Below are 27,812 nucleotides of genomic sequence, written 5' to 3' on the forward strand. Positions count from 1 at the left end.
AACTTCAGAGAACAATTCACGATGACTTCGTTGAACATGCATCTCTGCCTGTGCATCTGTGCTCGGGTCCCGGACTATTACGGGGGCGCTGAGTGAGCACGGGAAGGACCGGCAACTCTGTGGGCCCCTAGCTGCAGGTCCCGCTTTGAGCACCAACCCGCGCCCCCCTCCCCACCGCCGCCACCCCACCTGGCTCACGGGAGGGGCGCCTGCTCCTACCTCTCCCGGCATCCTCACTCGCCTTCCAGGACTCGGCCACCGCCCCCGGGAAGGCGCACTCACTCTGGAGGTCAGGGGCCCTCCCCGCGGGGGCGCGTCGCCGGGGTGAGGCCGGTCGTCTCCGACGGGCTCGGCGCACCGGCCCCGTACGGCCCGGCCGCGACAGTCGCGAGCGCTCGGCGGGTTTTCTCCTCGGTTCCTCAACCAAAACCCTGGACACAGCTAACGGAGAAACAGCACAGACAGGCTCGGTGGCTGCGGGAGGTCCCACAGCGAGGGAGAAGACTCCGGACCCGGTGACCGGGCCCCTTGGGGCCGCAGCGAGGCGCCGGCGGGCGCGGGTAGTCCCGCGGGCGGCCGCACGGAGGCAGCACTGGCCCGCCCGAGAGCCCCGTCCCGGCGTGCCCCGCGCCTCCGCCAAGGCCTTGGAGGCGGGACTTCCGGTGTGCGGCTCAGTCTAAGCGCTGCTGCTAGAAGCGAGGTTTGCGGAGGCCGGGCGCCAGCTTTGCGATCAGGTGAGGAGCGACGGGGGAGGGCCGGGGGGCGAGGGCCGGGGGGTGGCTGGTGAGGAGCGGCGGGGGGCGGCGGGGTCCGCCGCGGGGCTTATCATCACCGGGGCCCAGCGGGCGCCGTCGGGGTCAGAGCGTGCGGGGCGCCCCGACGCGCGGGGACCCCTGGGCCGGGACCGCGCCGCCGTCCTGGAGGCCTCCTTCCCGCTGCCCGAGGAGGTAGTGGCCCCGCGCCCACCCGGAGCTGCTGTCGGTTCTGCAGACCGGCTGGCTTCAAGCCGATCTGGGTTATAAACACTTTGCATTTCAGCTTTGTGCTGCTGCGCGAGCTGGGGACGCTCTGGTTGGCGGCGGCCCTGTTTGTCGCAGTGGAGGCCCCCGTCGCCTGCAGCGGGGAGAGGCCTTGCATGGGCGGGAGGAGGCTGCTTCTGAGTGGTTTGGGCTCCTGGGTCTGTGCTTCTGTTCCCCTGGCGTTTCCCCTGCCGCCCACTTATTCTCCCACCTTCGACCCCTTTTTAGACTTTCCACATCCTTGTTCCTAAGAAGAGGTCCCTGTTTTTTCAGCAAGGGTTTGTTCAGTGTCAGCCCCGAAGGCCAGGTGCTGTGCTAGATGCTGGGGCTACAGCAGGCCCAGGGGGCTTCCTCCCAGGGCTTTGAGCCCTGCCACCTGGTCAGCGTGTATTTCAGTGCTCGCTTGCCCAATACCCTGTGTGTCCAGGTCTGTGCCGCGGGCAAGCGGCTGCATCTAGGGTCCATGGGCCTCATTCTTGTCCTCTAGTGACTTTGCCACCACGCCCTCCTTTTAACGCACTGGGTGGCCAGCTCACTCATGGCTTCGTGGCAGTTGGACTGTTTTGGTGTCCATCACTCTCCCCCACTGCGCTGGTCGCAGCCTCAGGGCGGCGGACAGGGCAAAAGCGGGAGTTCACGGGGCACAGGTGGGTGTCAGGTCGGTCCCAGGGCTCCCCGGGCCCAGCCTCTCGCCCGGTGCCTGCTTTGGTCAATCCCCTGCAGGGCTGTGCGTCTGAGAGCCGGTGGGATTTCTGCACCCCCTTGGTGTATAACATAGCGTATTTTGCAGGCGGGCAGACGTCATGGATATAGATGCTGAAAGAGTCAGAATATCGCAGGAGATCAGGGAGTTGGAAAGGATTCTGGATCCCGGCTCCTCGAGTATCAACGTGGACATCTCGGAGTCAAGTCTCGACTCGGATTCTGATGCAGGTCAGTGTCTACGCTCCTAGGTCAGAGCGGCCATGTCTGCCCTCGGGCTCCGGTCGGCCGCAGTGTGCTGTGCTGCTGGACGGTGTGTTACCACCCCTCCCTCGTCAGCCCCTGGCCCCGCTGGCTGTGGGCGAGCACCCTGCCCCGTGGTGCAGCCGGCTGTCCTGGGAAGAGGGGCCGTGTTGCCCTCCTCAGCAGTCGGAAGGTTCCAGGGCTGAGCTCGCCCCCGTGCTTGAACAGTCACCACCGCTGAGACCCCATGGATCTCTTCCCTGGGCTCAGGCAGCTGCCCTCTGTCCGAGGACCCTGCTGCCAAGGCTCTTGTTCTGTCCACTCCGCATGCTTTCCTGGGCCCTGAGTGTCCCTCCCCGCAGCTCTGGCTGGAGGCCTGCCTGCAGTGGCTGAGCCGTCCAGGGCCCCGGCCTGCTCAGCCCGCTCAGGCCCAGCTGCAGCTCTGAAACCGAGCCTCTCACGGTTCCCAGCTACACCAGGGCCTTCCCTCACTTGGCATCGGGGCCTCTGTGCATGTCCTGTCCCCTCCTCTGAGTGGCTTCACTTCCCCCAGGGCAGAGCTGTCTCCTGTGAATCCTGCCCTGGTTGTCCCCGCCGTCGTGGTCCCTGCGCGCCCGGCGGCGCTCCGCGTTGGGCTGGCGTCGTCTCTCTCTGGCTGACCCTGCCCTAGGCCTAGTGCCCGCTTCACACAGTCAATGGGCAGTGCTCGGCCACTGGGCACGGGCGGGGAGGGGCAGGTCCACGCAGCACAGGTCCCACCCTCCGGACCTCCCCGGCCTCCGCTCCTCTCTTGTCTGCCTGGGAGATGCGCCGCGTGCCGCGCTGGCCGTCGGTCTCCTCGGCGCCTGTGGCGTCCCATCACCAGCCGCCGTCTCCGTCGTAGTTAACTGACACGTGTGCTTGCGCTCCTGCAGATTCGCTGCCCGACGAGGACTCGGACGCTGCTGGCCCACTGCCCTTGGTAACTTCTGGCCTGAGGTGACTGTGCCGCTGAGGCAGGCACACCACCCTGCCAGGGGGTCCAGGGAGGGGGGTGTCCTGAACTCGTCTTGGTTTTTCTGCATCTTTAAGGTAACACGTGTTTGTTAGTGAGGAGGAAACACCCCGAAGTACAATCGGAAGTAAGGTTGCCCCTGGATAGACCTCTCTTAACAGCCGGGCGTTCACACCTCTTGCTTCCTCTGAGCTCCTGTTGGCTCCACTGACGTCAGGGGATGTGACCTGACACGCGGGAGGCTGAGCGGGCTGCCTGGGTCCTGCCCCGTATTCACCTCTCTGCCTCAGTTTCCCAGTCTGTGCCATGGGGGCACTCACAGCACCAGTCAGTGCACACGTACCAGGCCTAGAACAGCGCCTGGCAAGTAAAGCACAAAGGTGGTGCCGGTCTTTAACTGTCTTTTGCTTATGTTGTAATTTTACATTAGTTTGGAAAGTTTTTACAGTTGGCTTTTTGTTATTTTCATCAAGTCAATAGAAACAGAATTGCTTCCTGTTTTTAGTAGCTGGGTGGTCCTTCTGATGTGCATTTACGGTAGTTCCATGCTTTTGAGACTCGTCGCCTCGAGATAGACATTGGGGCTGGCTCTGTTTTTAGTCTTACAACGCTGCAGCGGCCCCTGTTCCTGCTCACCGCGGCTGCCAGCGAGCCTCTTACAAAGTCCAAGTTTTGCAGAGTTTTTATCGTAGGAAGTGAAAACTGTTTATTTCGTTACACTTCGCCACCTGAAACTTATTCTTAGATAGTACTTTTTTTTTCTTTAATTTTAATGTTTTTAATTTAATTTTGGCTGCGTTGGGTCTTTGTTGCCGTACACGAGCTTTCTCTAGTTGTGGCGAGCGGGGGCTACTCTTCGTTGCAGTGTGCGGGCTTCTCGTTCCGGTGGCTGCTCTTGTTGCAGAGTACAGGCTCTAGGTGTGTGGGCTTCAGTAGTTGTGGCACACAGGCTCAGTAGTTGTGGCTTGCAAGCTCTAGAGCACAGGCTCACTAGTTGTGGCGTACAGGCTTCGTTGCTCTGTGGCATGTGGGATCTTCCCGGACCAGGGATCGAACACTCGTCCCTTGAGTTGGCAGGCAGGTTCTCATCCACTGTGCTGCCAGGGAAGCCCAGAAATTACACATAAATTGAACTGTCTTAAAACTAGGAAACGTGTATGTGCGCTGTGTGGTCCTCTGTCAGGGTGGTCTCACACCAGCCCAGTGGCCAGAATGTAGCTCCACTGGGGCCCGGAGGGTGCGGGAGTGTTCCCTTACCTGCAGTTTTCCGCTTGTCACCAGGAAGGAGAAAGGTGGGGGGAGGCCAGCAATGATGAGGATGACCCCAGGGAGAAGGCACTCCCTGAAGACCCAGAGACCTGCCTGCAGCTGAACATGGTCTACCAGGAGGTCATCCGGGAGAAGCTGGCGGAGGTCAGCCTGCTGCTGGCCCAGAACCGGGAGCAGCAGGTAGGACGGGGTCTGGCCCCAAGAAGTCCTGCAGCCGGGCCTCCCGGGACTAGGGCTCTGGGTCCCCTCCTCTCCAAGGGGAGGCACTGCTGCCTGGCCCACAGGTGGCCCCTTGTGTCTGCCACAGGAGGAAGTCATGTGGGAACTGGTGGGGTGCAAGGGCTCCAGGGTGAAGGACAGCAAGACCCTGCCCTCGAGTCTGTATATGGGGCACTTCATGAAGCCCTACTTCAAGGACAAGGTCACCGGAGTGGTGAGTGGTGCGGGCTCTGCCCTCGTCAGGGAGGGTGGGCAGGCTCTGTGGGAAGGGGCTCTCGTCCCCACGGCCTCTGTGGGCGTCGTGACTTCCCTTGGATTCTTCGGGAGAGCGTTCCCCAGCCTCCCTAAGTTAAAACTGCCGGGTTCAGGGGTGAAAGTCCAGGTCTCCTCCCCTGGAAGGTGGCAGCTGACCTCGCTGCACAGAGAAGCCCCTGGGGCGTTTCCTGGAGATGTGGCGCGTGGGCAGGAGTGTGGAGTCCTAGCAGCAGAGGTGTCCCCGTGGTTGATGGCAGTCCCGCCCCCCTCGTCAGCACTCGTGGAGTCACTGAGCTCACCGTGTGCCGCCAGGTGGCGTCCAGAGCCGTTCTAAGGCAGCGCTCTAGGGCCAGGCGTCCGGGGCCTGGCCTCACACGCGGCCGGCCGGGCTGCTCGAGAAGCTGGGGGCGGGGTCCCGAGTCCCGGCGGGGAGCACAGTCGGGTTCCATCCACATCATAACAGGACACTCTCCGACAGGGGCCTCCTGCCAACGAGGACACGCGGGAGAGGGCCGCCCAGGGCATCAAGGCTTTCGAGGAGCTCCTGGTGACCAAGTGTGAGAGCCCAGGCCCAAACCTCAGCACCTGCCCGGCTTGGGCTCGAGGGGCCTTCACCCCGCCCTGCCTGTTCCCAGGCCTCCACACAGGCATGGGCTGCCAGGCTCCTCGGGGCCTTGACCCCTGGGCCTGGTCACTCGAAGCCCAGCTCTTCCCGTGCCGGGTGGGGTCCTTGCGGTGACACTGTCGTGAGGGGCAGGCCCAGCCCCCCTCCCTGGGCTCGGTCTCTGGTCACTCCCGCCACGTTCCTGAGCTCACAGCCCCGGGGGGCCCTGCCCGGGAGTGGGGTTGGGGGCGTGCACGCTGGGGAGAGTCCCGGGGCGCCCGCCAGCACCTTCGCTTACTCTCCGCGGGCCTGCACGGGGCACAAGGGTCGCTGAGGGGGTCTGACCGAGGCACACGCGTCCTGGGGACGGTACAACCACATCCTTCTCCTTTTTTCTCAGGGAAGACCTGGGAAAAGGCCCTGCTCAGAAAGTCAGTGGTGAGCGACCGCCTGCAGCGTCTGCTCCAGCCCAAGTTACTCAAGTAAGTCTGAACGCGGGGGACCGGGCGGGGCCGGTCCAGGCTGGCGGCTCACGATGGCCAGAGGCCCCGTTAGCCGTGCCCCTTGCTCTGCTGGGGTCACTCCACTGCAGCGGGAGTGGCACTGCTCCTGAACTTTCTCCCATGTAGGGCAGCCGGACGTCTAGGGTGGCACGTGAGGGTGGGGCAGGCCTGGTGGCCATGTAAGTCATGTGACCTGGGTGCTCTCTCTGGCCTGGGCCTCAGTTTCCATCCCTGGAAGTGAGGACCATTTGCAAGACACGCATCCACGTGTGCTGATAGCGTGGTGTCTCGTGACCACGTCACAGCACCTAGGGTCAGGCCAGGGGTCCCAGGGGCTGCCCACTGCTTCGCGGCTTGACGCGTGGGTCAGGATCTGTTGTGGTGAGAGTTGGGTCACTCCTCGGGCTGTAGGAGAGCTGGGTTTTCTGCTCGGCCTGTTCTGGAAACGGTTATTTCCTGTAGTGGTAACTGCAGCTCTGGCCTCGGTGCTGGGCGTGAGGGTCAGGATGTCTGGAGGGCCTCGCTGTGTGCGGGGCGCAGGGCTGGGAGCTGGGACGCAAGTTCTGGGACGTGGGGCGCCAATAGTGTTGTGTCACCCACATCAGCATCGCCACATTGGCCGCCAGCGTGACCGTCGTGACACCCAGAGGGAGGGCTGCTGCTTTCTTTGCGGGCGCGAGGCCCAGGGCAGCTTACAGAGTGCGCAGCTCATCTGCTTCAGCGGGGTTCGCCTTTGGACCCCGCGCCGAGTCTGTGCTGCCCGTCGCTGTGCCGCGTGGTGTGGTATGGGGTGACCAGCTCTTCGGGGTGTGTCCCGGGTGTGTGGAAAGGGCAAGCTAGCCCCAGAGACCCCCACGTGCCCCCGCGGGGCACAGCAGCACCGTCGGTAACCTTGTTGCCTCTTCCTGCTCCTCAGGCTCGAGTATTTGCAGCAGAAACAGAGCAGCAGCACGAGCGAGGCGGAGAGGCAGATCCTGGAGAAGCAGGCCAGGGAGGCTGAGAAGGAGGTGCGGGACATCAAGTGAGTGGGGTCCTGCTGGGGAGGGTGCCATGCGGGGCGAGCCGAGGGCAGCCCAGCGTGACCCTGTGCCCTGGCCCCTTCCTCCAGTCAGCTGCCCGAGGAGTCCCTGCTGGGGAACAGGCTGGACGACCACGACTGGGAGAAGATCTCCAACGTCAACGTGAGTTGGGGCGGCTCCGTCCCGGGAGCTGGGGTGGGGGTCGGCACCGGGCAGCGAGGCCGAGACCCGCGTGGCCGCCAGACCTGCCTCTCCAGTCAGGTGCACGTCCACAGCGTGGGGTGGTTTCCGGGGCTCTCCCTGCTGGCGCGTCTCAGCCCCCCGAGCCCTGCACACAGGCCCCTCCGCCTACAGTTCGAGGGCAGCCGCGGCGCACGGGAGATTCGCAGCTTCTGGCAGAACCTCGAGCACCCGGCCATCAACAAGCAGGAGTGGAGCGCGCGCGAGCTGGGCCAGCTGCAGGCCATCGCGGCCGCGCACGGCCACCTGCACTGGCAGAAGATCGCCGACGAGCTGGGGGTGAGGGCTGGAGGGCCCGGGCGGGGGTGGGGCTCCTCGGGCTGCACGTCGCGCCGCGGCCAGGGTTGTCCCCCTGGCGCTGTCGGAGGTTTCCCTCCTGACGCTTTCGAGGGTGTGGCCCTGGGGGAGGGTGCCCCCTCTACGTGTCCCCAGGCGGAGTTCGGAGGCTCCTCAGACCCCGCTGCTTCTCTGAGAGCTCACGTGCCTTCCACCCACATCCCAGACCAGCCTTTGAGCTCCGTCCAAATGCCTTCCCTCCCCGAGTTCCCGCCTGTCTCTCTCTAGTTGTTTTGGTGTTTGAGAAGAACCTTTTCCTGGTTTCTTGTGGGTTCTGTTATCTTTCTCCTCTCCTAAGGCGAGAACCGAGCTCTCTCCCCTCTGTCTTTAGCGATGGAGGCATTTCAGGCCTGCTTTTCTGAGAACAGCTTGGTGTGGAGTGTCTCCTTGTATCGGATTTGGAGTGGCTGTGATTTCAGTTTTCATGCCCTCTTTGGATCTTAGCTTACGTAGGAATGTGTTTTTTCATTTTTAAATACTGAGGTGTGTTGGAATCCCTTTTGTTATTCTTTAGTTTGAATTTTACGACCTGAGAATGCAGTCGGTAAACATCTCCATTTTTTAAATTTCTCACTTTTGTGGCCAAGCACGTGGTTGCAGCAGACCAAAGCCACTCAGAAACAAAAGCGTGCCCTCTGCCCTGAGAGTCTGGGTTCCCGTATAAGCCTATTAAATGGAGCTTATTATGTTATTGAATTTTGCTCTCTGGAAGAATTGTATTGACGGAACTCGGATGAAGCCTGACGTAACTGTTAAAAAGTCGATTTGTCCTCGTGTCGCTCACAGCTTTGCTGTATACGTTTAGCTGCTGTGCGACTTGGTACACTAGCTTTTATTTGCTTGGTAAATGAGTCTTTAGAAGAATCATTCTACGTGCTGAGTCCTAACCACTGGACTGCCAGAGGATTCCCTTTATGTCTTTAGTTCCTTAATGTTTTTCTTTTTTAAGACTTTTTTTGTGTATCTTGGCCGCACCATGCGGCTTGCGGGATCTTAGTTCCCCGACCAGGGATTGAACCCGTGCCCCTTGCAGTGAAAGCGCGGAGCCCTAACTGCTGGACCGCCAGGGAATCCCCAGACCGTTTTTTAGAGCTGCTTAAGGTTCACAGCAAAATGGGGAGGACGGTACAGAGGTCTTTCGTGCACTTTGCCTCCGCATGTGCACAGCCTCCCCTGTCATGAACGTCACTCACCAGGTGGCACGTTTTTTTACCAAGGACAGATCTACGTTGACGTGTCGTGATCCCCCATGGTTTACGTTGGGGTTTGCACATTCTGTGGATTTCAACGGAAGTACAATGACACGTACCCACCATTATCGTCTAGTACAGGAGGGTTTCACTGCCCTACGAGTCCTCCGTGCTCCACCTATGCACCCTTCCTCCCCCACCCCCCGGCAACCACCGTTCAGTTTACCGTTTCAGTAGTTTTGCCTTTTCCAGAATGTCATGTGTTTGTAATCATGCAACACGTGGCCTTTTCAGATTGGCTCCTCTTACTTATGGACGTGCATTTAAGATTCCTCTGTGTCTCTTCATGGCTCGGTGGCGCATTTCTTGTTCACGCTGAATAATATCCCATTGTCTGGATGGACCGGAGTTTATTTTTCATTCGCCTGCTGAAGGGCATCTTGGGTGCTTCCAGGCCTTGTCAGTTATGAATACAACTGCTGTAGACACCCACGTGCAGGTTTCTGGGTGGACAGAGGTTTTCACCTCCTTTGGGTAAATACCAAGGAGCACGACTGCTGGATCATCACGTTTAGCTTGTAAGCAGCCGCCATGCTGTCTTCCAACGTGGCTGCACCACCTGCGTCCCCACCAGCCACGGACAGGGGTTCCTGCAGCTCCACGCCCCCACCAGCATCTAGTGTTGTCGGGTCCACATCTTGCCCATTCTGATAGGGACGCAGTGGGGCCTCACCTTAATTTTCATTTCCCTGGTGACTTACGACATGGTGCTCGCCATCCGTGTATCGTCTTTGGTGACGTGTCTGTCGGTCCATTTATCATTCAGGTAGTTCATTTTCTGCTTGTTGAGTTTTAAGAGTGCCTTGTGTGTTTTGGGTATCAGTCCTTGTCAGATGTGTCTTTTGCAAACATTTTCTCCCAGTCTGTGGCTTGTCTTCTAATTCTCTCGACGTCGTCTTTCGTCGAGCAGAAGTTTACAACTTTAATGACGTCCGGCTCACGAGTTCTTTCTTCAGTGGGTTGTGCCTTTCGTGTCGCGCCTCCAAAGGCCTCACCACCTGTACACCTCAACTAAACAGACTGCAGGAGGCTGCCCACCCTGTGCTCTGTAACCAGAGAGCTTGCTCTGGGAAAGAAGACAGTTCACACCGCCTTCATTGGCTCTTGGAAAACCCCTTCCCCGTAGGAGACGCGTGAGGGGGCAGATTTGGGCAAAAGTGTTCACGGCGGGGACTGGGGGCTGTGTGCTCAGCTGGAACTCTGGTGGAAGCCGGGGCCCGTCGCCTTGGCGCTCTCCTTGCGAGGGTGTCCCGGACACAGATGCCACACCAGGGACTGTCCAGAACCCCAACCCCCAGCCCCCGGCACGGGCGACGCTCGGCCACCCCGATGGAGGCGTCGCAGAGACCGCCTCCGGGCTCCGGGGGCCGCGCCACGGTGCCGGCACGCGCCTTGCAGGGTACCTTCGCGCGTAGACTCGGCTGACCTGGGGCCTCTGTTGGGAATTTGAGTTCACAGTATGGTTTTGGTGTCACATCAGTGGGGAGCTCCGACAGCTTGTGGACGTACTTGCTTTCATACGCCAGTGTTGGGGACCCTCTTTAGTGGGCCCGAGCCTTCTGTCGGGGGCACTCTCCACTGTGCCCCAGGGGCCTGGCAGGAGTGCAGCCTTGGCTCGCAGTTGGGCATCCCCCGTGCGTGGCGAGTGCTAGTAACCCGCCCGCCCCGCCCCGCGCTTTGGCCCCGGCAGACCTGCCGCAGTGCCTTCCAGTGCCTGCAGAAGTACCAGCAGCACAGCCCGGCCCTGAAGCGCAGGGAGTGGACGGAGGAGGAGGACCGCGCGCTCACCCGGCTTGTGCAGGAGATGCGCGTCGGCAGCCACATCCCCTACCGGAGGAGTGAGTCCCGCGCCCGGGAGGGCGGAGCCCCGGCCGTGCCCTCGTCACAGCTGCGCGAGCTGGCGGGGCGGAGTGGGGGTCATGTCGTCCCGGGCGGCCGGGAGGCGTGGCACCCACAGAGCCCCTCTGTCCCCAGTCGTCTACTACATGGAGGGGAGGGACTCCATGCAGCTCATCTACCGCTGGACCAAGAGCCTGGACCCCAGCCTGAAGAAGGGTCTCTGGGCCCCGGAGGAAGACGCGGTACGCTGGCAGGACCCAGGGGAGCTGGAGCCTGGAGTTTAAAACTGAACTGGGCCTGGGGAGGTCGTGACTGTGGCAGCAGACGGACCGTTTGTGCTCCTCTCTCTGCAGAAGTTGCTTCGGGCAGTTGCCAAGTACGGGGAGCAGGGTTGGTTTAAAATCCGGGAAGAGGTGCCAGGTAGGAGCGATGCCCAGTGCCGAGATCGGTGAGTCGGACAGCGCTGGGCAAGGGAAGGCCTTGCTGGGGTTGCTTCTGTGTGGGCCGCGGGCCGGGCTGGGAGACTGGCCCGGGGTCATCTGCTGGCGGAGGGGGAGGCCGTGGCCTTGGGGCCTAGGCATACCAGGGCTCACCTGCTCAGGAAGCAGGGCGGCTTCTTTTTGAGACCAGGCTTGTGTGCAGGCTCAGCTGGACATCCTTTGAGACCCCCTGGTTGGCGGGTTCCCTGAGCCCCGTGGTCTGAATTCCTCTCCCAGCTCTCTGGTGGCAGGTTCCTGGCAGGCAGCTGCAGCTTCGTCCTTTTCTTGGCTCGCTTTTTCTTTCTTCTTTTTCTTTCTAACACCTTTATTCTGTAACTCACATATAATCCGTTCATTTAAAGTGTACAGTTCTGTGGGTTTCGTTGTGTTTGTTGAGCTGTGCAGCCATCATCACAGTCAATTCTAGAACGTTTTGATCACCCCACAAAGAAACGCTGTTCCCTGCCAAAATACAGCAGTTCAAGAGTGGGCAAAGAGGGCTTCCCTGGTGGTGCAGTGGTTAAGAATCCGCCTGCCAATGCAGGGGACACGGGTTCGAGCCCTGGTCTGGGAAGATCCCACATGCCATGGGGCAACTAAGCCCCTGCGCCACAGCTACTGAGCCTGCGCTCTAGAGCCCGTGAGCCACACCTGCTGAAGCCCACGCGCCTAGAGTCCGTGCTCTGCAGCAAAGAGAAGCCACCGCAGTGAGAAGCCCACACACCACAACAAAGAGTAGGCCCCGCTCGCTGCAACTAGAGAAAGTCTGCACGCAGCAACGAAGACCCAACGCAGCCAATAAATAAATAAATAAATTTATTTTTTTTTTTAAAAGTGGGCAGGGCTTCCCTGGTGGCGCAGTGGTTGAGAGTCCGCCTGCTGATGCAGGGGACATGGGTTCGTGCCCCGGTCCGGGAAGATCCCACATGCTGCGGACCGGCTGGGCCCGTGAGCCATGGCCGCTGAGCCTGCACGTCCAGAGCCTGTGCTCCACAACAGTGAGAGGCCCGCAATAAAAAAAAAAAAAAAGTGGGCAAAGGACTTGAATAGACGTTTCTTGAAAGAATACTTGCAAATGGCCATTAAGCACATGAAAAAATGCCAACACGGTTAGTCATTATAGAAATACAAGCCAAAACCACAGCAGGATACCACCTCACACACCTAAGGACGGCTAATGTTTATAGATAATAGGAAATAACAAGTGTTGGAGAGGATGTGGAAAAGTTAGAACCCTTGTGCACTGGTGGTGGGATCATAAAACGTATAAAATGGTGCAGCCACTTGGGAAAACAGTATGGAGATTCCTCAGAAAGATAGACCGAGAAGTACCACATTATCTAGCAATTCCACCCAGTACCCAAAAGAATTGAAATCAGGGGCTCAAACAGAAATTTGTACGCCCGTGTTCGTGGCAGCACTCTTCACAGCAACCAAAAGGTGGAAACAACCCAAGTGTCCGTCAGCAGATGAGCGGATAAACGAAATGCGCTTCTAATGTATGGACACTAGAATGCTATTCAGCCTTAGAAATGAGGGGTAATCTGATAGGTGTTACAGCATGGGTGAACCGTGGAAACATGAACGCTTGTGTACAAGTGTTTGTGTGGACATACGCACTCGTTTCTCTCAGCTACACCTACGAGTGGAATTGCTAGGTCACATGGTGATTCTGCTTAACTTTCGAGGAATGACTGTTCTCCAAAGTGGCTGTGCCCTTTTCCATTCCCACCGGCAGTGTAGGAGGCTCCCAGGCTTCTACTTCCTCACTAACACTTACTGCCTGTGGTTCGAGCCATCCTGGTGGGAGTGAAGCGGCATCTCCCTGTGATTTTGGTTTGCGTTTCCTGAAGACTGATGGTGTTGAGCGGCTCTCCTGTGTTTGGCCATTTGTGTATCTTCTCTGAAGAAACAGCTATTTCTGTCCTTTGCCCATGTTAAAAATGGAGTTATAAGGGTTCTTTATGTATTCCAGATACAAGTCTCTTAGCAGATCCGTGATTTGCAAATACCCTGTCCCAGTCTGTGGGTTGTCTTTTCGCTTTCTTGATGGTGACCTTTGAAGCACACAAGTTTCTTATCTTGCTGAAGTCCAGTTTGCCTGTATTTTTCTTCTGTTGCCTGTGCCCTGGGTGTCATAGCTTAGAAACCACTGCAGATGGCAGGGCGGCAGCAGGCCATCTTGGCTTCTAAAACGTCCCTTTGTTTTTATGTTGCTTTCAGGTATCTCAGAAGGTTACATTTTGGCTTGAAAAAGGGACGATGGAATTCCAAAGAAGAGGAAAAGTTAATTGAATTAATAGAAAAATATGGTGTCGGTAAGTTCTCATTTTTTGTTTTGGTTTTTTTAGTTTCACACAAATGATTTTAACATTTGCGTGAGTCAGGGAGTGATGATAGTAAGTCTAGTAATCACCTGTCCCCGTACAGTTATTATAACGTTATTGACGATGTTTCTTCTCCCGTGTAGAGCGTCCCCTGGCTTATTTATTTGGTACCTGGAGATTTCTCCTTCCTAATCCCCTTCACCTGCTTGGCCTCACCCCTCACCCCTCCCCTCTGGCAACCACCCATTTGTTCTCTGCATCTGCGGGCCTGGCGTCTGTCTGTTTTGTGTGTTAGACCTCATGCACAAGTACAGTCACACTTCCTCTGACTCATTCCACTTGACCTAACACCCTCTAGGTCCATCCGTGTTGTTGCCAATAGCAAGATTTCTGTTTTTTCCTTTCATGGCCGAGCAGTGTTCCATTGTATGTATAGACACTACATTTTCATTATTGTTGTCTGTCCATCCATCTGTCGATAGACACTTAGGTTGCTTCCGTGTACTGGCTGTTGTAAATAGTGCTGCTGTGAACATGTGGGTGTTAGCTCCTCTTTAAATGTTTTGGAGAATTCACCTGTGGAGCCATCTGGTCCTGGACTTTTGTTTGTTGAGAGTTTTGTTTTATATTTTGTTTTTTGTTTTTTTACTGATTCAATTTTATTACTGGTAATCAGTCTATTCGTACTGTCTGTTTTTCCTGACTCATTCTTAGGTGAGTGTGCTTTTCTAGGCGTTTATCCATTTTTTCTAGACTGTCTAGTTTTTTGGTGTATAATTTTTTGTAATAATCTTACATGATCCTTTATGTTTCTGTGGTGTCGGTTGTAACTTCTCCTTTCCATTTCTGACTTTATGGATTTGGGCCCCCTCTTTTTCTTGATGAGTCTGGCTAAAGGTTTCTCAATTTTGTTTATCTTTTCAAAGAACCAGCGCTTAACTTTCATTGACTGTTTTCTGTTATTTTTTTAATCTCTGTTTCATTTATTTCCACTCTAATCTTTATTATTTTCTTTCTTCTACTAACTTTGAGCTTTGTTCTTCATTTTCTGGTTCCTCTAGGTGTAAAGTTAGATTTTGTACGTGAGGTTTTTCTTGTTTCCTGACATAGGCTTGTATTGGTATAAACTTCCCTCGTAGGGCTGCTTTTGCTGCATCCCATAGGTTATGGGTCTTTGTGTTTCTATCTCCATTTGTCTCCAGGTATTTATTTCCTCTTTGATTTCTTCAGTGACCCATTGGTTGTTTACTGGCAGATCGTTTAGCTTCCACATGTTTGTGTTTTTGAAGTTTTTTTCTTGTAGTTGATTTCTTTCTTTTTTTTTTTTTTTGTAGTATTTATTTATTTACTTTGGCTGTGCCGGGTCTTAGTTGCAGCACGCAGGATCTTTTTAGTTGTGACATGCAGGATCTTTTTTAGTTGCGGCACGCGGAATCTTTAGTTGCAGCACGTGAGCTCTAAGTCGCGACGTGTATGTGGGATCTAGTTCCCTGACCAGGGATGGAACCCCAGCCCCCTGCATTGGGAGCATGGAGTCTTAGCCACTGGACCACCAGCAAAGTCCCTCTTGTAGTTGATTTCTAGTCTCATACTATTGTGGTCAGCAAAGATGCTCGATATGATTTTACTCTTAAATTTATTGAGACTTGTTTGTGGCCTAGTGTGTGGTCTATGCTGGAGAATGTTCCATGTGCACTTGAACGTGTATCCTGTTTGGGGGTGACATGTTCCGTATATATCTATTAATTCCATCTGGTCTCACGTGTCATTTAAGGCCAGTGTTTCCTTACTGATTTTTTTTTCTGTCCATTGATGTGAATGGGATGTTAAAAGTCCCCTACTACTATTAGGTTGCTGTCAATTTCATTTTGCTTAATTCTCTCTGTTTCTGTGTTTAGGTCAGTTAGGTTTCCCGATCTTGGAGAAGTGGCCGTGTGTAGGAGACATTCTGTGGGCCCAGCAGTGCAGTCTTCTCTGGTCACCAGAGCTCTGTGTTCTAGGGGTGCCCCGACATGGGCTTTGTGGGCCCTTCTGTTGTGTCAGGGTCAACTACTGTGGTGCTGGTCAGCGGGGCCGGCCCTGGTGCAACGGCTGTGGGCCTGCTGCAGGGCAGGGTAGGCTTCCTGCGTGGTTGGCTGCACGTCCGGGGTGGGGGAGCGGTGCTTGGAGCAGGGCTTCTGGCGGGTGGGGCCATGTCCCCAGAGCTAATAGGCTAGAGGGAGGATTCCAGAATGGCGCCCACCAGCACTGGTGTTACTGCAGTGGACCTGGCTCCCCAGAATGGCTGCCACCAGTGTCTCCATCCCCAGGGGGAGCTCCATTTACCTCCTGCCTCTCTGGGAGGCTCTCCACCATCGGCAAGCGTGTCTGACCCAGGCTCCTTGCAAACCGCTGTCTCACGTAAGATTCTGAGTGCACCCTTTAAGAGCGGAGTCTCTTGGGCTTCCCTGGTGGCGCAGTGGTTGAGAGTCCGCCTGCCGAAGCAGGGGACACGGGTTCGTGCCCCAGTCCGGGAAGATCCCACATATCGCAGAGCGGCTGGGCCCGTGAGCCATGGCCACTGAGCCTGCGTGTCCAGAGCCTGTGCTCCGCAATGGGAGAGGCCACAACAGTGAGAGGCCCATGTACCGCAAAAAAAAAAAAAAAGAGCTGAGTCTCTGTGTCCCATAGCCCTCTGGCTCTCCCAAGTGTATACCCTGCTGGCTTTCAAACCCAATATTGTAGGGGCTCGTCTTCCTGGTGCAGGACCCCCCAGGATTGGGAGCCCAGTGTGGGGCTCAGACCCTACGCTCCTGGAGAAAGACTTCTGTGATGGTGATGTTCCTCCCGTTTGTGGGCTGCTGACCCGGAGGTGTGCATCCTGACTGCCCTGCGTCTCTACCCCTCCTCCCCATCTCGTTTTGGTTTCTTCTTTGTGCCTTTGATTGTGGAAAATATCTCGTTAGCCTTCAGGCCATCCTCACGTGCGCTAATTCTGTGAGTAGTTGTACTTCTGGTGTGTCCCCGGGAGGTCAGCTCAGGGTCTCCCTACTCCGTGCTCTTGGCATCTCTGGTGAGTTCTTGATGCATTTGCTGTCCGAGGGCTTCTCACAGCTTTGAGTTCATGGTGGAGTTTTGCAGATGCCACTGGAGGCCTGTGGTTTGCTCTCATCCCAGGCTGCCTCCCTGGTCATCAGCTCTTCTGCCCCGTTTTTTTGGCCACGCCATGCAGCTTGTGGGATATTAGTTTCCCGACCAAAGACCGCACCTCGCTGTGAGAGTGCAGAGTCCTAACCACTGGACCAGCAGGGAATTCCTGTTCTGCCCCATTTTTCATCATCTCAGCAGGTGGTGGTGGTTTTTTCATTTTACAAACTAATTCATGTTCATTATAGGAAATTTAGAAGCAGAGATGTATGAAAAGAAGGAAAGGAACGTAACTCATTTCCTGTCTCCAGAGGTGGCCGCCGTCTGCTGGCGTGCACTGGCCCGGTACTTCCCTGTGCAGGTGGCTTTCCTAGGAAGAGCCAGCTTATTTAAGTTGAGTCATTCCACTTTTAATTGAGCAGCTATTTTTTGCTTTATGATGTGTCGTTATGTTATCTGTTACTAATATTTCTCTACGTCTGTACACGTTCTGCGTCCTAGTGTTATTTTCAGTAATCGTGATATATTTCCTTGGATAATAGTACACAGGTTATTCTATCAATTTTCAGTTAATGGACGTTTAAATTGTTTCTCATTTTTTGTTTCGGGGGTGGAACGAGCTGAGGGTTCAGTGGCTCAGTCTTTGCTTATATTTGTTAATATTTCCTTAGAGGAAATCCTTAGATGTAGCATTGCCAGGTTGGAGGGTTCTGTCCCACGCAGTCCGACTGCCCCGTAGAAGCAATGCCCCACCAGCACTGTCTGGCAGAAAACACCGAATAATTGGAAACCTCTGGTTTAGAAGCCTGGAATAGCAGATATTCAAGGGCCGTTTCACGTAAACATGGGTGACTTTTTTCTCATGGTTGTGCGTTTGCTAGAACTCCCCTCGGGCTGGCTATCCGTTGAGAGTCAGACACCCATCCTCTCACGGAGCTGCTCGGGTGTGGGAGCAGCATGAGGGTTCTGACGGAACACAGTGCGAGTCCGCTAGAGGGGCCGCCAGCGTACGGTGGAGAGGAGCCCTCTTCTCCAAGCTGCTAAGCTTGTGTTGTCCAAGCCTGTTCATAAGAAGTAACTTCTGTGTTGTTTCTGCTCTTGTAGGTCACTGGGCAAGAATAGCCTCTGAGCTACCCCATCGGACGGGCTCCCAGTGCCTGAGCAAGTGGAAAATGCTGGTCAGGGTGAGGCCCCGGCCCCCGGGGGCTAGCGCCACCGCAGGCAGGATGAGGGGAGGGCGGCTGGCGGGCGAGGATGGGGGCCTCTGGTTTCCGGCCGTGGCGTCTCTCCTTCCAGGCGGCCGAGGGCAGAGGGAGCTCGGCCTCCATCCTCAGAGCAGCGGGAGGGCGCTTCCACCCAGCACGCCCGGCCCCCTTGGCCCCCTGGAGGCGCACCTACTCGAGGCCTCTCCCCAGAGGCCTGGCCCGCCTGCCCACTGTCCCCCGTCGCTGAGCCCCGGGGGGCTGGGACCTCTAAGTAGCCCTCCCCCTACAGAAGCAGCAGCGGCGCAGGCGGGGGCGGCGGCCCCCTCGCAAGGCGCGGTGGAGCTCCAGCAGCGGGGACAGCAGCACCGCCAGCAGTGGGGACAGCGGGGACTCAGAGCCAGAGGCAGCGCTGGGGACCCTGACGGGGGGCCAGGCGCTGCTGCCAACACAGCATGTGGTGCCTGACGTGGACCTGTGGGTTCCTGCCCGGCAGAGCGCCAGGGAGCTGTGGGGAGGGGGGCCCGGGAGCTGGCCAGGACCCTGTGGTGCTTGCCCCCGCCCTCCTGAGGGCTCTGACCCGGCCCAGGGTGGCCACTGGGAAGCTTGCACCACGGCCTCAGCCCCAGCAGAGCCGGCAGGCCAGGCGCGGGCCGCCTCCGGGACCCAGAGCACCAGCCTGAGGGGCATCCAATGCCTGTGCTCGACGGACGCTCGCCCCTCGAGCTCCACGGGGCCTGCGCACCAGGTAGGCCATGGGCGGGTGGGAGCTCTCCTGCTTGGGGTCAGCGGGGCTGCGCTCAGGGATGGGGATGGCCTGGGCTCGCGCAGCTGTGCCCTGGGTGTGGGAGCAGACGCCTCTTCCCTGCACGTTGCGGTGTGCACTCCTGGCCTGTGCACTCGTTCCGGAGAGCTGCCCAGGCAGAAGCTTGCTCCTGGGGCCGGCCCTCCACTCCCCACCTTGTTGCTTGCTTTTTTTTTTTTTGGCCACACCGCACAGCTGTGGGATCTTAGTTCCCCAACCAAGGATTGAACCCGGGCCCCGGCAGTGAAAGCGCTGAGTCCTAACCACTGGACCGCCCGGAAATCCCCCAGCTTGCTTGCTTTCCAAGCTCCGTGGGAGAGCTGCAGGGACAGGGTGGGTGCTGCCCCGAGCTGTGGGGCGGGAGGTGGGCTCAGCGAGGAGGAGCTGTTCCTTCGGTCGCCCTGCTTCCAAGGAGGCCCCTGTGGAGGGTCCCACTGTCTGCCTGCTTCGGTCTGACTCAGCCGGTCACACGTGGGCATGTCCGTGGATGTGTTGAGGTCCAGACACAGCTCTGGCCACGTTTGGGTGGCGTCCACGTTGGGGCGGCTGTTTTGTGCTGGGCGCGGTTGGAAGCCCACTCTCTGACACCAGGGACAGTGGACGCCACGGCCCGCGTGCCACGTGGGATCGTCTCTCCTTGAGTCTGTGACTGCAGGGCCTTAAGCCCCGGGGTTTGTCTCAGGCACGTCGTGTCATCAGCTCAGGGAGCTGCCCGGAGGAACGGGGACTCTCTTAGTCCTGGGTGTGGCCGAGCTGGGCAGCTTCTTGGAGCCAGGCCTTAGGGACCCCCCTGCCCTCCTCTGAGGTCACCACACTCCAAAGAGTGTTTCCCAGCGGCCCAGGGCGTGGGTGCGGGACGCTTTGGGGTCTGGGCAGGGAGCCGTGCGTGTCAGGGTGGGGACGTCCACTCGGGGCCCCTGGAGATAGCGCTGCAGGTGCTCAGCCTGACGTGGCCACTTGGTGCCAGGTGCGGCGCCCCAGGCCGCCAAGACCACCCCGGTGCCCACCACCCGTCTCGTCTCCCACCCGCACCCTGCTCCGGCACCCAGCGGGAGTGGAGGATGGTGAGGGTAGGCGCGTGGCCGCCCTGCAGCGGAGCCTGGCCAGGAGCCCCAGGGGCCTTTCTCTCCCCACAGAAGGAGCTGAGGCAGCCGCACCTGCGCAGCGCCGCCCCGGGGCCCACCCCTGGTGGTGGTGGTGGCAGTGGCAGGGCCAGGCCCTGCGTGCGGCCGCTGTGGCACAGGACCGGGCAGCGGCGCCAGGGACACGCCCTGCAGAGGAGGCTCCTTGAGCACCAGCTTCTGACGGCCGTGAGCCCATGGGTGGGCAAGGTCATCCTGCCACACACTCCCCGGAGGCCCGCCGTGGCGCACAGTCGAGGTACTGCCCGGGGGCCCCTTCCCTTTGGGAGCCTCCTGTGGGGCCCAGGGGTAGAGTCGGTCGGGGAGGGGGGCTGGAGGGGACCTGCAGGCACATGGAGGTCGCAGCTGCCCTGCCGGGGAGGGGGGTCGGGGGAGGGTACTGTCCGCCCGGTGTCGACCTGGGGGGGTGTTTGGTTTTGCCTCTCCCGTTCTGCTTAGCACCTGGTGGCCGGTTCAGGAAGTGAGCAGACACTCAGGCCTAAGCGGGCGCATCTTCCCGGGGTCTGAGTGCGTCGGTGCCCGCGTGTGGGTCACGTTGTCTGGGGGGCGGGACGCTCGGGGCTCAGGAGTGCATGCCAGCCCGCCAGCAGGTCCTCGCCCTTCTTCCTGGCTGGACGCGGCGGCAGCGGGGTGTGGGTTCTCTGGGCCCCTGTGCACACGTGCCCTTGTCCCCTTCAGCTGACGGCATCAGGAGGCAGCTGCAGGGCGCCCACCTGGCCAGCACCCCGGTGTTCACCCTCTTCATTCAGGTAAGAAGCCACCGACGCACACCTTCTTTTCTCCTGTGCGTTGCGTTTTTGGCGGAGTTTTGAAGTTTGTGGTGGGTTCACTTAAAGTCCAGCTTTTTAAAGTGGTGGATCCTTCAAAATGGCTCCTCCGTGGCCCACACTTCTCAGCGCGCAACTCAGCGTGGCAGGGGCACCACGGGGCGGCGGCCCTGCCGCGCCAGCTAAACCCTGTGTGGGAGGGGCTGGGCGCTGAGGGGAAGGGGGGCCTGGCCGTCCCGAGGGGCTGGGTCAGGGCAGGAAGGTGGCGCCACTGAGGCGGCCTGGAGAACCCGAGTCCTGGCTAGGGCCTGAGCCACGTGGCCACAGCCTCAAGGGGCTGTGCGGGCCCAGCCCAGGCCTCTGGGGCGTTGGGTCTGCTCCACGAGAGCAGCTGCGGTCAGCGCTGGCCTGAGTCCCTCCACGGACACCCTCATGGCCTTGGCCCTGCAGGGGGCGGGGGGCCTCAGGATGGGCAGGAAGGCCTCCTGTCACGTGGTGGTGTGTGTCCACGTCCCTCAGTTGTTCCAGATCGACACAGCTGGCTGCATGGAGGTCGTTCGGGAGAGGAAGGCCCGGCCGCCCGCCCTGCTCCGGGCTGGTGCCCGGGACTCGCCACTCCTGCAGGTAAGGAGTGAGGGTGAGGGCCAGGCACGGGCTTCCCTGGTTCCCGCCACCCTTCCCTCCCGTCCCAGCGGCACAGCTGGCGCCTGTCTAGCTGGGGAGAGAGGCATTTCCGGGTCCCCACAGGCCGGGGACAGCCCGAGACGCTCCTGGGAGGCGTCTGCCCGTCTCCCGGGGGTGTCTGGGGCCCGGAGGGGCTTTGAGGCGACTTCAGGGGCTGCAGGGGCTGCGCTGGCCCTCAGGCCCGCCTGGCTGCACAGCGTGTGCTCCCCCCGCTTGGCCGTACCTCCCCTGGGTGGAGCGTGGGGGCCACTGGGCGCCCGCTGCCCTGGGCACTGGCCCCGCTGGGGTGGCCAAATCCTTGAGTCTTGCAGCCGGGGGCTGTGTCCCTGAGCCCGGCCACCTCGGGAGGAAGTGACAAAATAATGCTGCTGGTCGGAGGACCAGATACAGTCCTGTGGTGGCCCATCCAGGCCACGGAGCCCCGTGCCCTCCTGCCTAGACAGCCAGGTCCCCTGCCTCTCCCTGCAAAGCCCACACAGCCCTGACCCCGCCGAGATGAGCTCTCCCAAGGGTGCCTTTGGGTGCAGTCACGTTGGGCGCGGGGCGACAGGCTAATGGTGGTCTTGGTGGGGGTGGAAAAGTGGGTCTGGGCCTTTGGGAACTTTCCCGAAGCGCTGACTCTGGTTTCTTCTCCAGGTACCCTCGAGTGCCCAGAACACCCCAGGTACTGCCCATCTGCCTCTCCCTTTATCTGGGTGGTTTGTGTTTAGTGGGGAAAGGGCCAGACCTGTTACAGGTTTTGGATTTCAGTGCCTCGTGGTGGGTCCGTTTTTGTTTCTTTGTTGTTTTTTTTTTTTTTTCAATTAATTTATTATTTATTTTTGGCTGTGTTGGGTCTCGGTTGCTGTGCGCGGGCTTTCTCTACTTGCAGTGAGCGGGGGCTGCTCTTCCTTGCGGTGCACGGGCTTCTCATCGCGGTGGCTTCTCTTGTTGCGGAGCACGGGCTCTAGGCGCGTGGGCTTCAGGAGTTGTGGCACGTGGGCTCAGTAGTTGTGGCTCGTGGGCTCTAGAGCGCAGGCTCAGTAGTTGTGGCGCATGGGCTTAGCTGCTCCGCGGCGCGTGGGATCTTCCCGGACCAGGGCTCGAACCTGTGTCCCCTGCATTGGCAGGCGGATTCTTAACCTCTGTGCCACCAGGGATGTCCTGTGGTGGGTCCGTCTGAATGCCACCTCAGGGAGGAGGCCTGGCTGGTGGGGCTGGTGGGGCAGCATCTGGTACGGGCCTCTCCTGCTTGTGGCCATCAGTCTGCCCACACCGGCAGAATCGGGCGAGGGTCTGGGGTCCTGAGAGGTGACGTGCAGGGAGGAGGGCAGTGTAGCCAGTAGTCCTTGTTTGGAAGGTGTTTGAGATGTAGGGCTGATGCACAGGGCCGTCGTGGGCTGGCCTTCTTCCCGGGCCCACCCTGGTTGGGGCAGGAGCATGGGGGCTCGGGGTGCCGTGCGAGGGGAGGTCTGGGGACGAGCGGCCAGGCTGATGTGCCCCTCTCGGCCCAGATGCCAGGCCCAGCAGCTGCCCACTGTGAGGGCCCTTCCCCTGGGACGCGTCCTATCTCGGGAGCTCGTCAGTCAGTGTCCTGTCCTCCCTGCAGGCTGCCTCCTCCAGAGCGTGCCGGCCCGAGGAGCTGCGAAGAAGAGCACCTGCCCCATGGGGAGTGGAGGGCCGCAGGCCTGCCACGCGGAGTCCACGCCGCAGGCACCCCCGCCGGCTCCGTCCGGACCCCGGCCCAAGCCCAAAACTGTGTCTGAGCTGCTTCGGGAGAAGCGGCTGCGGGAGGCCCGAGCCAGGAAGGCTGCCCAGGGCCGCGCGGTCCTCCTGCCCCAGCTGCTGGTCTCCTCTCCTGTGGTCTTCCAGCCGCTGGCCCCCCAAGGCCCCCCAGTCTCCGGTGCCGTGCTGTCTGGGCCTGGGGGCCCCGTGGCGGCCGCTTCGAGTGCGTTAGGCTGTTGGGGCTCCGCCGCGGAGGAGAGACCCCTGACACTGCAAGCCCTGGCCCTCGCTCCGGCCTCCACAGGAGCCTCGAAGGCCCCGGCTGCCCCTGCTGCCTCCAGGGTCCCAGGTCTGGGCCCCGGCCAGGTCCCTGTGAGCTGCCGGCCAAGCAGTCTCGGGCAGTCTCAGGCCCCGGCCACGTCCCGGAAGCAGGGCGTGCCCGAGGCACCACCCGTGCTCACTGCAGCGCCCAGCCCGGTTCGGCTGCCTGTCCAGCGCCTCAGCCTGACGCCAGCCTTGGGCACACACACGGCAGCCAGCACCCCTCTGCCTGTCACCTGGGTGCTCACAGCCCAGGGGCTGCTCTCTGTGCCTGTGCAGGCGATGGTGGGCCTTCCGAGGCCAGCAGGGACTCCTGAGCCTCCAGGGCTATCGGTGACTCTGCTGCCCTCCCCAGCTGCGACTCAGGCAGGCCAGGGCCCCAGGCTCCCTGGGCAGGGCCGCCCTTGGCAGCCCCCAGCCAACACGGACACAGAATCAGACCCTGCCTCCGGGACAGAGCTCTTGACCCTTCCGGCGCACCCCACATCCCAGAGCCCTGCGGAGGTGGACATGGCCCATGGCCCTGGGGGACGCTCCCCTGGAGAGACGTCTGTACCCAGGACGTCCTCCCAGGCTACGCCCCTGGCTGACGGCTCTGAAGCGGAGCCCCCCGGGACCACCTCAGGGCCAGGGGAGCCCAGGAGGCCTTCGGGCCTGGAGGGGCCACCCACGCCCCGGCGCAGGCCTGAGAAGAGGGCCCTGGACTTGCGCCTCCTCTCCCAGGAGGGCGAGCCAGCTGTGCGGGAGTGGCTGAGGGGGCAGCGGGGGGTACGTGTGCCCCCCCTGGGCAGCAGGCTGTCCTACCATCCTCCCACGCTGTGCAGCCTGCGGACACTGTCTGGCCTCCTGCTCCGCAAGAAGGCCTTGGAGCACAGAGCCGCCTCCCTGGTGCCCAGCGGGGCAGCCGGAGCCCTGCAGGCCTCGCTGGGGCGCGTGCGCGAGCAGCTCCGGGACAGCCCGGCCTACATGCTGCTGCGGGTGCGCTTCCTGGCGGCCTTCGCCCTCCCCGCACTCCTGGCCACCCTGTCCCCCCGCGGCGTGCCTACCACCCTGTCAGTAGCCATGAGGTCCAGCCCCGAGAGCGACAGTGATGACAGCAGCCCGGGTCAGCCAGAGCTTGTGGCCGGGCAGCCGGGGGACCCAGCCAGCGGTGCGCAGGCGGCCGCCATGCCTGCTCAGGTAGGTGGTTGCAGGTGTGGAGCCCTCGCCCCCTTCCCCACGCCCGCATCCCCCGGTGCGCCTCACCCCCTGTGGGTGTCGGCCCCCGCCCGGAGCACGGGGGGTGGGAGCAGGGGGAGGTCACGGCAGGGGGCCCAGCGGCTGGTTTCTGCGGAGGAAGAGGCCGCTCTGTGCACCCCACACACGCGGACTCCGGCGGCAGGAACCTCACTGCCGGCATGGGGGTCCCGCCACCCAGGCCTCGTCCACAGGAGTCTCCATGCCCCCCCGCGCGTGCACACGCTCACACACGCACACCCCTGGGGGGCTGTCTGTGCGCCTGCGCTTTGTGGGGGTCCGTCCAGTTGCCGACTCCAGCACGTCCACGTGCAGAGTTCTCTAAGCTGTGGAAGCAAAACCACCGTAACCGTTACCTGACAAGAAACCCGCCGCACACACGTGTGAAGGTGTCCCCTGACCCGTGCACCCAGGGAGCCCCTAGTCCCTGTTGCCTGGGCTGAGCAGGAGAGCCGGGTCGCCTCAGGACAGGGAGGGCCCTGAGGTCCCTGGCAGGTGGTGTCCGGCGAGCAGGTGGTGACCCCCCAGAGAATCCCCAGAAGCAGTCCCTCGCCTTCTCGCAGGGTGGCCCCGCTGCTGGCCTGGCCGAGCCTGGGGCCGCCCTTATGCGTTGCCGGGGCCGGGGAGGCGGGCTTGTCGCTGAGCTGCGCCAGTCCCACCTGCCCGCGGCCCGGCCCGGCCCCCCAGCTTCCCGGGAGCACGGCCTTAGGAGTCCGGGGGGGCTTCTGGACTGAAGCAAAGGCAAAACGCTGCTGGGCCCTAAACAGGTGTTGAGGGCAAAAGGCTCGCTGTCCCCCGCAGTGTGTGCAGCCTTCCGTGGTCCTCCATCCCTGCCCGGCCAGCCCAGTTTGGGGGAACCGTGGCATAGATGGCTGGCTCTAGGGGGGCTGCTCAGAGGGGATTGGAGCCCCCGAGTGAGAGAGGGGTCAGCGGAAAGCCAGAGCCCGCGTGTGACCCCAGGAAGGCAGCACCTCCTGTCCCATCTCGGCGGGGACAAGTCCAAGGAGCTACCTGTCCCTTGCTGCCACCCCCTCCCCTGCCCATCCTGGCTGGAGAGTCACTTTTTCTCTGCCTGGACTTAGTTTCAGGGATCGCCACACCCCGGACAGGCCTCTGCCCCCTCCTGCCCGGACAGTCCCGATGAGCTTGACGTGCTCCAGACACGGCACGCCCGGCATGCCCGGAAGCGGAGGAGGCTGGAGTGAGCGGCAGGGTGAGGGACCGGGCCCTCCCTCAGCTTTGCGCTGGGCACACGGGGCCTCAGGAGCTCATCTCAGCTTGTTATCACGCGGGGTGGGGTGTGGTATAACCAGGCCACTGCGGGCCGGGTCTCGGAGACCCTCCCCTCCCTCACTCTCCCCTCTGCCACTGGGTTCCGCACCCCAGCCTCTGCTGCTTCCCTCCTGCCGGCCCACGTGTGCCTTGGGGCCTTGGCACTTCTGTCCTCTCTGCTTGGGACTCTTCTCCCCGTCTGCAAGGCTGTCACCTCTCTATCCGGGTCTCTGCTCGGTGGTCAGCTCCTCAGAGACGCCCTCCCCAACCGTCCTAAGGTGGCATCGCTGTCCCAGTGCCCGTCTGTCCTTGTGGCGCTTGCCCGTCCCTGACGCCTGACGTGGTCCATCCATGTATCTGTCTGTTGTCTCCCCCGGAACGTGAGCCCGTGGGGCAAGCATGGGGTCCCCAGTGCCCAGACAGCAGGCACCAGATAGGCCCAGCATGGTCGGTTTTCACACGCTGAGGCCCGGGTCGGGGGGTTGTCGCAGAGGCAGGAGCTGGGTCCTTCAGCACAGCGCGGGCTGCGCTGTGGGAGGTTCTGGGTCCTGGGCTAGATGGCTAGAGCTGGAGCAGGAGCTCTGGGTGGGTGGGGGACCGCAGAGGGGATGCCTGGGGTGGGCCTGCTTAGAGCCCACTCAGGCTCCAGGGCCAGTCCTCCGCACGGCCCGCTCCGCGGACCGCGGGGGGGCAGCCAGGCCTCACTCCAGCCCGCCCTGCCCCACGAGGCAGAGTGCTGTCCCTCTGCGTTCCCATCCGCGGGGTCCGGCTGGGGTCAGGGCCCCCTGCCATCAGGGTGATCTTGTGTTCCAGGACTTCCCAGGGCCGGACAGCCACTGCTGCTGCCGACAGGAGGTGGGGCTCGTGCTGGACCCAGCGAGCCTGCCCACCCCGGGAGGCCGGCACCCAGCCCGCGGCAGAAGGGCTCTGCCGACAGCGGCCGCATCGTGATGGGCTCGGCTGGTCCCCGAGTGCAAACCATGATTTCGGGAGGAATGAAGAAATGTCCTGTTTTTTAATTAAAAGCAAGCCACGCGCTCTTGGCGGTCTCGTCCTGAGGTACTGGGCGGTGTGTGCAGAGGGACTGGGCCACCCCTGGATGTGTGGGGAGTGCGCCAGCTGGGCCCTGGGGTCCACGGAGCCCCTGCACGCTTGGCCTCTAGGGGCCTGTGGAGGGGAGAAACAGAGCGTTACCCATCTCACGAGAAACACTTGTGGCTCTGGCCTTCAGGCTGGGGGCTGCTCCAAGCGGAAGGGCAGCCCAGCGCCCACCCGGGTGCCGCCGCAGGCATGGGGCGGGCCCACTTCTGCCATCCAGACCACACAGGCCGACCCCGGCGGGTCCCCAGAACCAGTGGCAGCCTGAGTACCCGCAGCCCCCACGGCAGCCCCGGGCCAGTGCCCTTTTGATTCTGTGCAGGCGTTTCTTTGGCAGGAGGCGGAATCCCCGCGGCCTCTCTGTCCCTCCGGCCAGAGGGAGCTCGGGTGTGGGGTTCGGTTACACCTCCGAGACACTGGCTTTCCTGGAGCTTTGCTCCTGCACGCTGCTCCCCTTTGCTTTCACCTTATTAGGGAAATTTTCCAACACAGAGAAATGGGACAAGTGTGCCCAGCGTGTGTCCTGCCCCCCCAGACAGCAGTCACTTGGGGTCACCTGTCTCCCCTTTGCCCGCACCCAGACACCACACGTCACGTCACACAGCCGCAGGCTGACTCGCCACGTGGGTGTGTGTGTTTCACTTTGTGCCTCTGGTACTGGGCTCACCAGTTCCAGGTTTCCTTGTGATCTCCTCTGGGCTGTGGGTTATTTAACATGATGGTTATTTAATTCCCAGACACTTAGTGATTCTCCAGATGTCCTCCTGTTACCGATTTCTGTTTGATTCTGACGTGGTCAGAGAACGTAGCGTTGTTATTCATAAACACACCAGGAGGAAGACTCCTTCCTTAGCCTCATGTCATGAAACAGGAAACACTGGGTCACGGAGGGCCCGGCACCGGCCCTCTGCCTGCTGGGTGCGCAGAGCCGCAGCTCCTGCCACTCCTGTACCAGGACTTCCCCCCAAGACCCTCCAGTCCGGGGCAGGATCCCCCAGAACACGGCTCCCCTAGGGGGCTAGGGGCCTGCCTGTGCCTGGAGGGTCATGCCTGGAGGGTGACCTCGGGCCTCCTGGAGGCCTGCGGGGAGGCCCGGCCACTCAGCAGCGCCTGGTGGTGCCAGGATTCCCGGGGTTTAGCCTACTGACCACCATGGG

The 27,812-nt window shown here is 60.5% G+C and overlaps 1 protein-coding gene across 6 annotated transcripts; it reads left to right on the forward strand.

Annotated features, from left to right (window-relative positions):
• Positions 1 to 593: 593 nt before the first annotated feature.
• SNAPC4 (small nuclear RNA activating complex polypeptide 4) lies at positions 594 to 27,171 on the forward strand. 6 transcript variants are annotated; one of them, XM_060153740.1, is made up of 23 exons: positions 594 to 734; positions 1,810 to 1,952; positions 2,879 to 2,925; positions 4,240 to 4,407; positions 4,535 to 4,660; positions 5,180 to 5,258; positions 5,706 to 5,787; positions 6,725 to 6,829; positions 6,917 to 6,989; positions 7,089 to 7,346; positions 10,344 to 10,491; positions 10,628 to 10,734; positions 10,846 to 10,940; positions 13,195 to 13,289; positions 17,529 to 17,608; positions 17,919 to 18,374; positions 19,568 to 19,811; positions 20,252 to 20,322; positions 20,860 to 20,964; positions 21,661 to 21,688; positions 22,613 to 24,228; positions 25,368 to 25,486; positions 26,371 to 27,171. In XM_060153740.1, the coding sequence occupies exons 2-23, from the start codon at positions 1,823 to 1,825 to the stop codon at positions 26,921 to 26,923; spliced, it is 4,785 nt and encodes a 1,594-aa protein (XP_060009723.1). In that variant the 5' UTR covers positions 594 to 734; positions 1,810 to 1,822; the 3' UTR covers positions 26,924 to 27,171. The 6 variants fall into 6 exon arrangements, with proteins under 6 accessions (XP_060009723.1, XP_060009727.1, XP_060009726.1 ...); XM_060153743.1 differs by having other exon boundaries at positions 595 to 734; positions 7,182 to 7,346; positions 26,371 to 27,170; XM_060153745.1 differs by having other exon boundaries at positions 595 to 734; positions 25,368 to 25,498; positions 26,371 to 26,592.
• Positions 27,172 to 27,812: the final 641 nt, after the last annotated feature.

Source organism: Lagenorhynchus albirostris, chromosome 7 (assembly GCF_949774975.1).
Source record: "Lagenorhynchus albirostris chromosome 7, mLagAlb1.1, whole genome shotgun sequence".
Lineage (NCBI taxonomy): Eukaryota > Metazoa > Chordata > Mammalia > Artiodactyla > Delphinidae > Lagenorhynchus > Lagenorhynchus albirostris.